At 39.0% G+C, this 12,636-nt stretch overlaps 1 protein-coding gene across 1 annotated transcript in view; it reads right to left on the bottom strand.

Moving 5' to 3' along the window:
• Positions 1-3,326: 3,326 nt before the first annotated feature.
• asic4a (acid-sensing (proton-gated) ion channel family member 4a) overlaps positions 3,327-12,636 on the bottom strand; it is a gene marked incomplete at its 3' end in the record, with an annotated part of 86,958 nt that continues 77,648 nt past the window's right edge. The window contains exons 5-10 of the mRNA XM_083921350.1: positions 10,886-10,939; positions 7,612-7,765; positions 6,747-6,838; positions 6,487-6,566; positions 5,631-5,741; positions 3,327-3,464 (exon numbers count right to left, since the gene is read on the bottom strand). Coding sequence (XP_083777476.1) covers positions 3,327-3,464; positions 5,631-5,741; positions 6,487-6,566; positions 6,747-6,838; positions 7,612-7,765; positions 10,886-10,939 — 629 coding nt within the window. The remainder of the gene's footprint in view (positions 3,465-5,630; positions 5,742-6,486; positions 6,567-6,746; positions 6,839-7,611; positions 7,766-10,885; positions 10,940-12,636) is intronic.

Here is a 12,636-nt window from a genome sequence, read left to right as displayed (position 1 = left end):
GTTCAGACGGCAAGTTTGGTGTATGTAAACACTACGGAAGTGGAGATTTGTGTGTGAGGGAAAAACTAATTTTGAGAAAATGACCTTAAGCCCAGTTCAAACCAAAGATTTGCGACGAGATAAAACAGTTTTAGAACATTGCAGGTAACGTTGCAGCGGTGTGAACTGGCCCGTCTCATCTCGACTCAAACCGGCTGATGTTGGCGCCTGCGACTCGGCTTGTCAAGCCGCCAGCACTGGTTTTAGAACATAAGACACGTCACCTGTTTCAACAGCCAATAACAGCCTTAGCAAAGTCTGCTGGACATGTCACCTAAAAACTGTCAGCTGGTTAAAAATGGCCATTTTGGACGATGGCTCAACGAGCCTGCGATTGCAAGGGTCGAGCGAGCACTACAATAAATAAGGAGAGTGAGCGCCGTAATGGAGAACAAATAACCTAATCAGGAAAATAAAACGTTTTTTCCTGCGTTTTATCACAACTAGAAATGCAGCTGTAGCAAGAATCTCACTTCCTCCGTCCTCATTGATATTTTATAACGCTACAAATTATTAGCCTCATGAGACCATCCTGATCTTGCAAGCTCCATTGTATTTTACTCGCAGATCGGTCTGGTAACGTGCAACATAGAAAATGTGGAGCAGTTCGCCAAGTGAATGTCCAATCATCGTTGGTTTTGAGGCAGGTTCAGCCTCGAGGCAGGTTAACAAATTATATCCAGCTACGAAAACAAGCCTGAAAAGTCGGAGGTTAGAACGGTACAGAGAGGCGTTGCTATGGAGATGATACACCATCTCCCCTCGTCTCACTGGTGTGAACTGGCAGGTTTCAAAACATGCAGACCTGCAAATTGCAAGTAGTTTTAACTCCTCTTGTCGAATCTTTGGTCTGAACTGATATGTTGTCTCATATGTAGAAGATGTGATTTATAAAATCATAAATCAAACACAACAGGTGAATAGGAAAATCTAATAACTTACTAATAGATATCACCATGAAACTTCCCAAGTTGATTACTTACATTAAGACAATTATTTTTTGTATTACAAGAACTCATAAGTTTTATATTTAAATATGCAAATGAGGCATTATCTAATGCTAACTTTTGGTGAATTTAGGAGAAAATCTATAGATGCAAACAGACAAAATGTAGTAAAATCAAGGCCTAAATGTGTATTTTGGATTTTTTTTTTACTAGTCTGAAAGAATACATGTTATGGTGGCAAAATAGCCCCAAAAACAGTTGTGAGGGAACCATTGAAAGGAAGAAGAAAAAGAAGAAGAAGACAAGAAGATTTCTCAGCATCCGGCAAACAGTGCAGCTGATTAAAAGTGGTTCAAAGAGCTAGACCCCATCTTTGACCACTGACAGCAGCAGTGCCCTGGAGCTAGCATAAATGTACAACAAATCAATACCTGCACTTCTTCTTCCATTGTTGTCTGTACACATAACACTCCTGCCGTGAAGATTACTGTGCGTAGGAATAGCGCAAGGAAGAACCTGACACCAAAGCCTCACAAGTTCTTAAAAGATCAGATTATGAGAAGCCAGAGGTTACAGGTTGTTAAGTTCCTGCAGTGCTCACGGGTAAGTGAGCAAGCCGACTTAGCACGATAATGACACACATGACTTTGAATGAATCGATGTAAGAGTCTCCATTTTTATTTTTCATGTCCACTTTGCTAAGTTGTGCTCTTTAAAATAGTTGAGTCCTTGTCCCGCCCACTGAGGATTAAGTTAACTGGCAAGAATATTTCAGCCTCCGGAGCAATTTTTAAATTAAACTCTGAGCTTTCCCAACTCTACATTTATTACACCTTACTACTGCAATAAAACGCCTCGCTTTCTTGCTAACTATTCCAATTTTAAACATTCTTTTTTTTTTCATGGATCAGCCAAGTGACAGCCTAATGTGCTCAGTCATGTGGCAAAATGTTAAAGTGCACATGCCACACACACACACACACACACACACACACACACACACACACACACACACACACACACACACACACACACACACACACACACACACACACACACACACACACACACACACACACACACACACACACACACACGAACACACACACACACACACAGGGTCTACACTGTAAATAGCTGCTACACCTTTACAGTGGTACTGGCCCACAAGCAGAAGGAGATGACTCTGCAAAAAATAAAAATAAACATAAAATTCAGCTTCTTATTGCTTATGTCAGCTTAAAGTTATGACTCTAACCAAAGTGAAGAGTGGATGGCGGGCAGAAATGAATAGAAGAAGAAGAATTATTTAAGTACAACCATGTCATAACTGAAAACATCCTCCTCCCCTCAATCAGGATTTGTGTGTAATCTTGGGAAAAGCAGGACATATAAAAGGAAATGATGGAGATAATAGTCACGCTCCATACAGTTCATTTCTGTTACCTGGACGGATGTATTGATATTTAGCACTCTTAAAATATCTGCAGATCGTAAGTGTACAGTAATTGCTACAATCGTGACCGCTATTGTCATATAAAAGGTCTTTTCTAAAATGTATAAATACCTAAAATGAACATTACATAAGTTATATATTAACTGAATATAAACAACAACCATTGAAACAGAACTTTAAAACTTTCTCATTTTAAGGTTGGACTTTATGTACAGGTACAATGCTACTCTCTAACACCTTAACCACAAACCAGACATAGTGTATCACGTGGAAAGATGCTGCTAGATCATCTAAGCCAAAGTCATACAGTTCAGCCAAAATAATTCCCCTCATATTTTGGATGGATGTAACATAAGTAAGATTTGTTACTGTAGGTATTCTAATCTTGTATACAATATAGAACATATAGATAATAGCATCTCTTTAAATAATTACTTAATTTAGAATGGCTTCATATGGTACAATGTGTTTCTCATGAAGTAGGAGGAATAGTTGGAGGACAGGTAAATCAGAGGTGCTAGCTGAATAAATAAAACATAGTAGCCTATAAACTGGATCAAGGTGACATGCAGTCCTCCTCTTGTTCCCCTGTAGTGATCATGTACCAAAGACTGGTCCTGAAAACACAAAGTGCCTGACTTCTCATGTGAAGCTGAAAAAAGTTGAGAGGGGTCCCATCCAGAGAGAAATAAAAGTGTCCAATTTGTGCCTACATACTGTACGTACAAGTGCTTTCTTAGCAGCACAAGTTTGGTGTTCGACTTTGGCTGTAGCTTTTCACTGGTGACAGCAAAGGAGCGACGGAAAAGCCCAAGGGTCTGTTATTGATCTGATCACAGACAGCTTTTATCATTTGGTGTCACCAGGACAAACGATGGCTGGCTCTAGCAGGCAAAGTCCTCAAATACCCCATGGTGCCCGACGTGATGGCGCTGAGGGTGTGGGTGAGGGTGGTGGTGGTTGGGGAGGATCATGTTGGCGTATGCACCCTCTGGTTGGCTCCGTGGCATGTCGTTGGGCTCCTGCTGAAGGCACAGCAAACAAGTCAGCTTCAAGATCATGCTTCAAAGATCATGAGTGACATCATAAGTGACAACACGTAGATGATAATTTACAAACGTGAAATGGCTTTTATCGAGAATAATCTCTTGACAGGGTAAATTAAAACCCAGATATTACTGAAATAGCTTGATCCTGCTGTCGATATCATCTTAGTACTTTCACATTGTAATTTAAAGGAAAAGTTCAGCATTTATGCTTATTTGCTTTCCAAAAGTAAGATTAAAGGATGGATCTATCTGTCTGATGTCTGTGTGCTAAGCATGCAACTGGATTTAGGAAGTCGTTAGCTAAGTAGTTACCTTAGCTTAGCATAAAGACCGCAAGCAGGGGGAAAAGGTAGCTTGACTCTGTCCAAAGTTAAAATTAATGCCTACTAACACCTCTAAGGATCCTTCATTTACATGTAACATGTAGATTTGGGGTTTTAGGGGAGTTATGTGCTGTAACTATTTTGTTTATCTAGTATTATGTAGTGTCTCCGGCTATAGCGCAGATAGCCAGATATGGTCGCTGAGTACAGTTTGATTGTTACTGCAACTGTGGTTGTTTTTTTACAAGTGACAGTAAGTAACTTCCCCTAAATTCACAAATTGTCTTATTTACATTTCTGTTTAATAACGCACTGTAAAAAAGAAGCTACAATGCTAATTAGACTTGTTAGTTGTAGCTAGCTGTACCCCTGCATCCAGTTATACTAAGCTAGTGCAAACCACATCCCTACTCCTGCTCTGTACTTCATGAGATGTTGATTTGATCATCTAACTCTTAAAGGAAAGTGAATGAGAGTTTTTATTCCTTGAAATCCAGTGAAGTGACACCGTATGCTGTAAAAAACAGCCGTATGCTGTGTGTCCAAATGCAACAAAAAGGAGGTGGTCGAATTAAACTCTTGGATCTTTTGTTCATGTGTAAGACAGTGTGTTTAACACGTGGCCACACATGCATCTAGAAAAATATACCAGTAGCTATCTAGGTAAAAAATTGCTGAGTAAATGATTTCAAGTTAATAGCTGAATTCCTTGTCAGTCTGAATGGATTTGCACTGGATTGATAATTCTCCTACAGATACTGGTCTAAAAACTAAACTAACGAAACTAATTTTATGTCTACATCTGTGCTGGAAAGTAAAATGTAATGTTAGCCAATCACACCAGCCAAACCTAATTAAAAACTGCAAATACTGAATAGTAACAGAATCAATTGTCTTTTTAATTTCTCTGTCTGACTTTTTTTTTGAAAATCATAGAAATAAAATGAGTAGAAAGAGTAGAACAAGCTAACTATATACAGTAAGACCTATGAACAGACTTGTGACGAGTCGCGTTCACTGAGGTGAGGTTTTCATGACCAAACAAACAGTGGAGTAATAACGTTATGAAGTGAGTCAAATGTCACAAATGCTTTATCAACACACCCTTGTCACAGCGTAGGAAAACACATTGCTATCGCAAGATTAGTGACCGTGTTCTTGGGGCTTATTTTCTGTAACCCGTATAGCATGAAAGCATGGCGGAATTAGCTAGCTAGCTTTTCTAATTCCGCCTTGCTTTCATGCTGAATTGGTTACAGAAAATGAGACAAACAGCGGGCTGCTGGCTAGCAGCAGTACAGGTCTAACGGGCCCTCACTTCCTGACGCACAGGACACTCTGGAACTGCATCCACTCTCCTCCTGGCGAGCTTCAACGCACTTTATGGCCGCATTAATGGTGTTGTTACCATTTGACTAACAACAATCATCATTTTCTTTTGTTTCATGTCTGTTCTACTCACTCTATTTCTATGGTTCTATTATATTATATTCTATGGTTCTATATAGTTTAGGTTTGTTGTGTAGAATGGAGACACAGTTATGGTTAGACGCGAGACAAGATGTGTATTGTCCGATATAAGCAGAATAAAGTTGTGCAATAACAAATCCAATCTCTTGGGGAGGATATGCTTTTCACAGTGGTTAGGACTAATTAGGAACAATATATTCTTCATTATTCTGGAAGTGAAAAAATATTAATTCGCTTCTCCCTGAATTATTCCCTTGTAGTTTGCTAATGCTGTTACAGTGCTGCAGGGAAATGAGTACACTCGGCATGAAAACAGCTATTTGTTACGGTACAATATGTGCTGTACCTTTGCTTTCATTTCCTCCAGACCCACTGTTGCAACAGTGCTGGTCTTCTGTTTGTTCTTCTTGTCCTCTTTCTGCGGCCTCAGCAGACGTTGAAGCCGGAGTTTAGTCACCTGGTTTCACCCATAACACAGCAGCCGGGAGGGTGAGAGAGAGAGTAGAGATGAGTGAGGGAGACCAGACGCAACAGAGTGAAGAGTTCATTCACTGTGATGTCTGCATTACAGGTCCCCTCTCTGATTTTGCTTTATTCATATATGTTTGTCAGCAGGTAGCCGGCTAGAAAGCTTAAAGGGAATACAGCTGAGACAGGAGTTTGATTCATGATCAGCATTGGGGCATGTCTTCAGCACAGACTGGAGCAGAAATGAATTTCCTGTCCTCACATACATAATAAGTGATAGATTTACACTGGCAGTCGTTAGATTTTCTGATTATTACTCGAGAAGAACAATGACACGTACTAATTTAAGGCAAACACTTATTGACGAACTTATAAAGTTTTCTGAAATGATATGTTTAAATATTCAAATGAGGCATTACGTAATGTTAACCTTTGGTGATTTTAGGAGAAAATTTACAGATGCAGATGTTTTATTTCCACTAGTCTGAAAGAAGACAAAACAGCCTTAAAATCTCAAAATTGACCAATACATCACAAAAATGTATTTTTGCCTGTGGTATCTCCCCTTGAAACAATGAAGGCACCAATGTGTTTTCTAAATACTTAAAATAGCCGGTTGCAGCAGATTGATTTCTGAAGACACATACGTTTATTATTGCTAATTACTAATCACGGCTAGTTCTGATCTCACATTGGGATTGGCTGCTGTGAGTGGGATTTCACAGGCACCATACCTCATAGATATAATCCAGTATTTCTAAGATTGTCAGGATGCTGGCTCCAATGAATAAGCCCATTTGTCCACCAATGTCACCTGAAAGGAAGGAGCACTTAAGGAGAAGGACAACAGACATAATGCCAAAGCAGTTCCTGTTTGCTACTAATGAAAATGGTAATGAAAAGTAAGTGCAACTCCTATAACAACAGCCTTCACTCTGCATCAGCAAGTCTATTTAAATATTCATAAGAGAGACAAAAAGTGGCAGAATCTTACCTAACAAACCTGCAACATCATAGGCTTTCTTTTGCTCAATTGTTTCATAGTTCAGAGCTTCAAAGAAGATATCCAAAACCAGGAAGTTGTCTCTGGAAAAACAAGTGGAGTTTGAATGTCAAACAGTTTTTTTTTTACAATTCACTACAAATAAAACATTATTTGAAAAAGTACCATTCTGAGTCATCTTCATGCTCACTGTCATGATGGACTGTCAGGCCTACAGCGCTCTACACAGATCTAACCAACGATTGTGAGATAATGAGGTGTTTCAGGGTTTAACTGAGATGAACCGAACGAGCACTGACAGCTTGCTCAGTCACTGCCACGTCTCTGATCTCTCTGGATTTACAAAGTCTGGTAATATTAAGTGTTGTGAGGCATGTAAGCTACTTTTGGCATGTTTACCTTCTACCCTGTCCATATTAGGTGCTGAGATGAACATCAAGGGTTTGTCAAAGGTCATTTTTGGCCTAATGGTAGAGCTAGACAGTTTCATAAAACCATCTTTTGAATCGAGTATATATTCATTTTCATAGCAATGTGACTTGAGATATTTTTTGTATTTGACAGACCTTCACACAGACTGAGAGACCAGGATAAACCCCAGGAAAATTATAAATATATTACATTTCCAGATTAAATGTGTCATGCATAAAAATAACCTCATGGTGCCTGACAATAAACTTGCTATATATTACTACTATTACTGCTACTTCTATCTACTACTTTCAAATTGTGTATGTATGGTTTTGTGTTTGTTATCAAAGCTGGAGGTAATTGCCCCTAGTTTATTGCCCTTCTTATTGAGGACCACATCACTGTCCATATGTGAGTTTAGTCCGGTTGAAGGTTGCTGCCGTACCTGATGTAGTCCTCTGACTTGTCATATTTCCTGGAGAGATAGCGAGCAGAGCCCTTGCTGGGGATTTTGACCATGGAGAGCTCTTTACCGTAGCGGGTGAGATTACAGGGCGTCTCGCATGGACAGGTATCCCCACTGTTCTTCTGTAGCTGTGCTGCAACACAAAGCAAACAGTGGTCTAACAGCTATAGACTGAGTCAGTACAGTGGTTTCATCAATATTTCTTCAGTTGAGAGTGAACCAAATCAGTAAGACCATAACAATTACGATAAGCTAAAGGATGCTAAAATGCTCCATAGTGCTGAGGAGAACTGCAGAGTCAGGTGATAATTATCTGTATGTTTGTAACTATGAGCAACCCCTTTCACAATGCACATAATAATTTGATTCATTGTTAATAAATAAGAATGTTAACTGGTGCCGCTTATAAGCATTTTATACCAGTTGAAAGTGTCAGGCGGCCGTCAAAGCGCTTATAGGCTAAGTGTTTTTTTCCAGCTGAGATCACTTGATATATAGGAAGTGTCCTGGTTTGGGGGATGTTTTCTGCAGCAGCAGTTGGTCCTCTTGTTCAGCTACATGGCACAATGCAAATGTTTATGTGAACCTCCTTTGGAAACATGCAATACCTCCACTGCAAATGTCTCCCAATCAGCTGCAATTTTCATGCAAGACAATGTCCCCTCTCACACTGTAAAAAAGGTTAAGAATATTGAAACAATGACATGAGCAGCCAAGAGTCCAGATCTATACCCCATACAGAATCTCTGGAAAATCCTTGGTAACAAAGTAATGTCTAAGAAACCCACTACAGTTAGTGAACTGTGGAAGAGACTGAAGAAGAATGGACCAAGATCAAACCAGAGCAGTGTGAGAAACTAGTGATGTCCTGTGGGCTCAGATGTGCTGAAGTCATTCAAAGCTGTGGCCTCTACATTTCTATTCATTTTGAATCCTATAGCCACAAGAAAACATTAACTTTTAAATCTTCTCTACTGACACAATGGTAACTGTTCTCTTATTTTGATCACTGTTTTTTTCCCACAAAATTAAGGTTTTCGTTGAGGTGCCAAAAACATGCTTGTACAGCAGTGGTATAGCCACAGCTGATATTCTATCAAATTCTTAACAATAAAAAACAACATTGTTTCAGAATAAATCAAGTACTTTTAATTTGTTTTCTAATTTTGATCTCCAGTTTATTTAAATACATATACAATCCAGAAGTATTCATTTCTCCTCCATCGTTGTTGTTGTTTAGCACTTAGTACTTGTAGGAAGTGACAGTTTGTCTTCGTTGTAGTCTATTTGTTCCGCCCCTCCTCCACTGTGATTGGACGGCTGAGTAAAAACAGTGACATTGAGAAGTGCAGCCTTTAATTTCCAACTCTCAGTGACCGGAAAAATGTGCAGCGCTCAGGGGAGAATAGCCTATCAGCACCTCGTCACTGTGTCACGCTCCCATTGCAAATGATAAAAAATATCCCACTGCCTCAGGACGAGACGCTTTGGTGGACACTCAATGCCATCAGGTGGAGGACTCTGTACACTGTGGAAAATGAATGTGGATTTTTTTTTTTTTTTAACCACCGACCAATCGATTGGTTTAAGAGTAGGCAGAATTTCAGTTGACCAAGATTTTCTTTGGATGACTAAAGCCCTACGCATTTCAGGATTTTACGGATCTGCACTCTTGGCATCTCTGGGCCATCATTGCAGCCGGAGAATGAATGTGACAGCACTGTATGGACACTTCCTACCAATAGTAAATATAGTTAAGTTGTGACATCATAACCAAACTGACTTTTGGGACATGTTACGTTGGGAATTTAATGGCTTGATTGAAACAAAAGTACTATGTTTCCTTTAGTATGTTGCCATGATGTAACTACCAAAAAATAAAACTGTGTGCTTAGTACCTGCTGATAGAGATGACCTTTTCTCTGTGATGCTTTTCAGAAGAGTATAGTTTCCGTCAGCACTCAGCACCCTACTTAGAAAATGACTAGTAGTTAGTGTTTCTCCTTGTTGTATGGATAGTTTGGGGGATTAATAATTTAATTACAGCCTTTGTATGAAGAATTAACATTTGGCTAAATAATTAAGTGGATAAAATGTGCAACACCATTTTGGTTTTATAGACTTCCCTGTCATATAAGAAACAGACCACATGGTCTTTATACACCAGTATCGTTCCTTTTGGATATAATAACAAAATGATGTGTAAGTCTAACCATATTATTTAATAGACAACAACTGTGACAAAAGTGTTTGCAATAATTCAGTTTTGCCATTTGTTCGTAGACTAAATGATGAAATACAGTAAGTGCAATGGAGGGCTCAGCAAAACATACAGACTGACACCCAATTAACTTGCAGGCCTGAATTGCTCACACATTAACTAATACATATTCACAACCATAACTATTTACCAACACTATGTACACAGGAGAGTAAATAGCTTTTTCTAATCTATCTTTTCAAATTCTAAATGCATTCAGTCCAGACAAAAACAGAGAGAGGGAGCACTGAAAGCAGTAATTATAAAGTAATGATTTATGTATTTTATAACTCTAACAATGAGGTTAATGTGTATGCAGGAGCTCTGTGGTATATATTCTTTGTCCGATATGGGAACAAAACACCTTTACAATTTAAATATATAAATTATATTCTAATTTATTACCTTTCATGGAGGGCAAATGTATTCACACTATTCGATTCAAGAATATGACCCACGCGAATATGGCCCACTCTAGTAAGATATAACCAAGATTTCATTCAACCATATTTTAAATAGGGTTTGAATCCAGCAAAGAAAACCATAATTAAATTTCTGGCTTATTTGGCTGAGAAATGATAATTGTACTTATATGTGTTCCATAACCATGAAAATTTCCTTTTTTTTTCTGCAACCCTGATGTCTTTGAAACCAAGGCACCTTTGTTCAGTCACGTTGTCTGCTGGAGGAGAGGGAGGTGGGAGTCAAAGGTGTGTGTGTGTGTGTGTGTGTGGGGGGGGGTGGGGTGGGGGGGGGGGAGTGGGGCGGAGATTCGGGTTGATATTAACAGTTCAACAATGGAGGCAGCACAGCCATCAAGCTCTAAAGTGACTAAATCACAATGAAGAAAAGTAATTTCAAAATATCAAGTCTACCTCCAGGTGTTTGTATTACAGAAAAAAAATCCTTATCATATTTACTGAGTGTGTTTCCATTTCCCTTTGGGGGAATGTATTGTAATGAGAAAAGAAATGAAGGAAGATTGTTTCTTACCAAGCGCTTTGTCAACACAGTTGATTTTACTGGGAGGGCAGATATCTGCGGTTCCTGGAGAGGAGAACAGAAAATGAGTCTGATCAATCAGAAACAGAATGATCAGTGACCCGTGTCTGCTGCGATGAGGAAACGTGGATGTGAACAACACACCGCAGCTTATTAGTCATCTTCGAATGAGGGCAGGCACACAGTGGAAGACTTCCACCCACGGAGCATGGGCTGTCTTGGACGTCTGCACTTGATTGCACAAAGAAATGAAGCGTGCTGGCTTCACTCATAACACATATTTAAAAAGCCTTTAAAAAACAATCAATGATTCATTCACATTGCCCGGCACCTTAATGACAGGTATTCATCAGCAGCATTAATTGGCAGAGAGGTGTGTTTGTTTGTCTGTAAAATGTTCACAGGGTTAATGTTTTGTGGAAGTCGCATTCCCAGTCACTAAGAAATGTTAATTAATGCGCAGTGAAATGATGTCTGATGATCTGAGGAGCGAGTCTATTCACACTTACAGCTGGTTCTGAACACAGTTACACTGTTGTAGAAAGAACCTGAAATGATAAACATCATTAAACATTATTGATTAAAGGAGAAAAAAAAAAAAAATCCTATTTTGTATCATAGATTTTTTTGAGTGTGGAGGCAAATGCTGTGCACTGTCCCTGCCTGCTGTCCACACATTAAGAACAAGAACAACTTAAAAGCCTTTTTTTTGGTGGTCATCCAAATATAGAAATAGGGTGAAAAACTGAAATATTAATATTGAACCAAAGAATCGAGGAAAACACAGTTTTGCTTCTACAGTACGCCTCTCAGTAGAGGAGCCATGAGCAAAAATATAAAATGCTTTATAAATAGCCATCTCAAAAAGCAATCAGTTGTTCAGGCAAATTTTAGGGATCCATGAAGTTGTTTTTGTGATACCCTGCGTACAGACACAGATGCATAAGTATGTCACTAAAAACATAACCTACTTGGTGGAGGCAACAGCAAGAATGATGTGAAAACAACATAAACAACAATATGATTCAGTGCCTTAAAAGGAAGAAACATAAACACACACAAACCGTAAAAAGACAATGAAACTAGTATAAAAGACTAGAAAAATAGAAGCAACAGACTGTACAAATGTGGGATTATGTAAACACATGCCAACGACAATTTTCTGGCATGTCAACTAGACTGTTAACAGTTGCCAGATTATGTGAGTATGAAAAATAAATGAATTACAAACATATGTGCTGTTCTCTCAAAAGCAAACGATTAAAAGGAATAAAAATCAGAGCAACACAAAACTGGAGGAGTAATCTGTAAACTACTGCAGTGGTGTTGTACTGGAGTAAAAAAAGTGCATACTGTAAGGCACAGTGCTCCGGTGTTTCACTGATACAGTACTGTGTTGTCACATCGAGGCAGTTAAAACAAAATTGGCCTCATGCTCCCTTGGAGAGCTTTTGAACCAATTGCTCACTGGAACCTTTTGAAGGAATATCAGCAAGCTTATTATGCAACAATAAATTGTATTCTCTATGAGTAAGTACAGTGAACTAATGCAAGCTTCCCGCTACCTGACAGAAGCCCCCCTCTAAAGCCAGACTGGGCAAAGGGCCTGGAAAAGCTTCCACATTTATTACATCTGATATAATAAATATCATATCTGATGTAATATATTATCAAGGAAAGCAAAGTGGTTCTGCTGCTCTATGAACACATCTGCTCTGTGAACAGCCCTCACTACGTATTCA

The sequence above is a fragment of the Echiichthys vipera genome, assembly GCF_963691815.1.
Source record: "Echiichthys vipera genome assembly, chromosome: 10".
NCBI classification, from domain to species: Eukaryota; Metazoa; Chordata; class Actinopteri; order Perciformes; family Trachinidae; genus Echiichthys; species Echiichthys vipera.
Note: the sequence above shows the minus strand (reverse complement) of the source record. Positions and strands in the feature narration are given on the sequence as shown.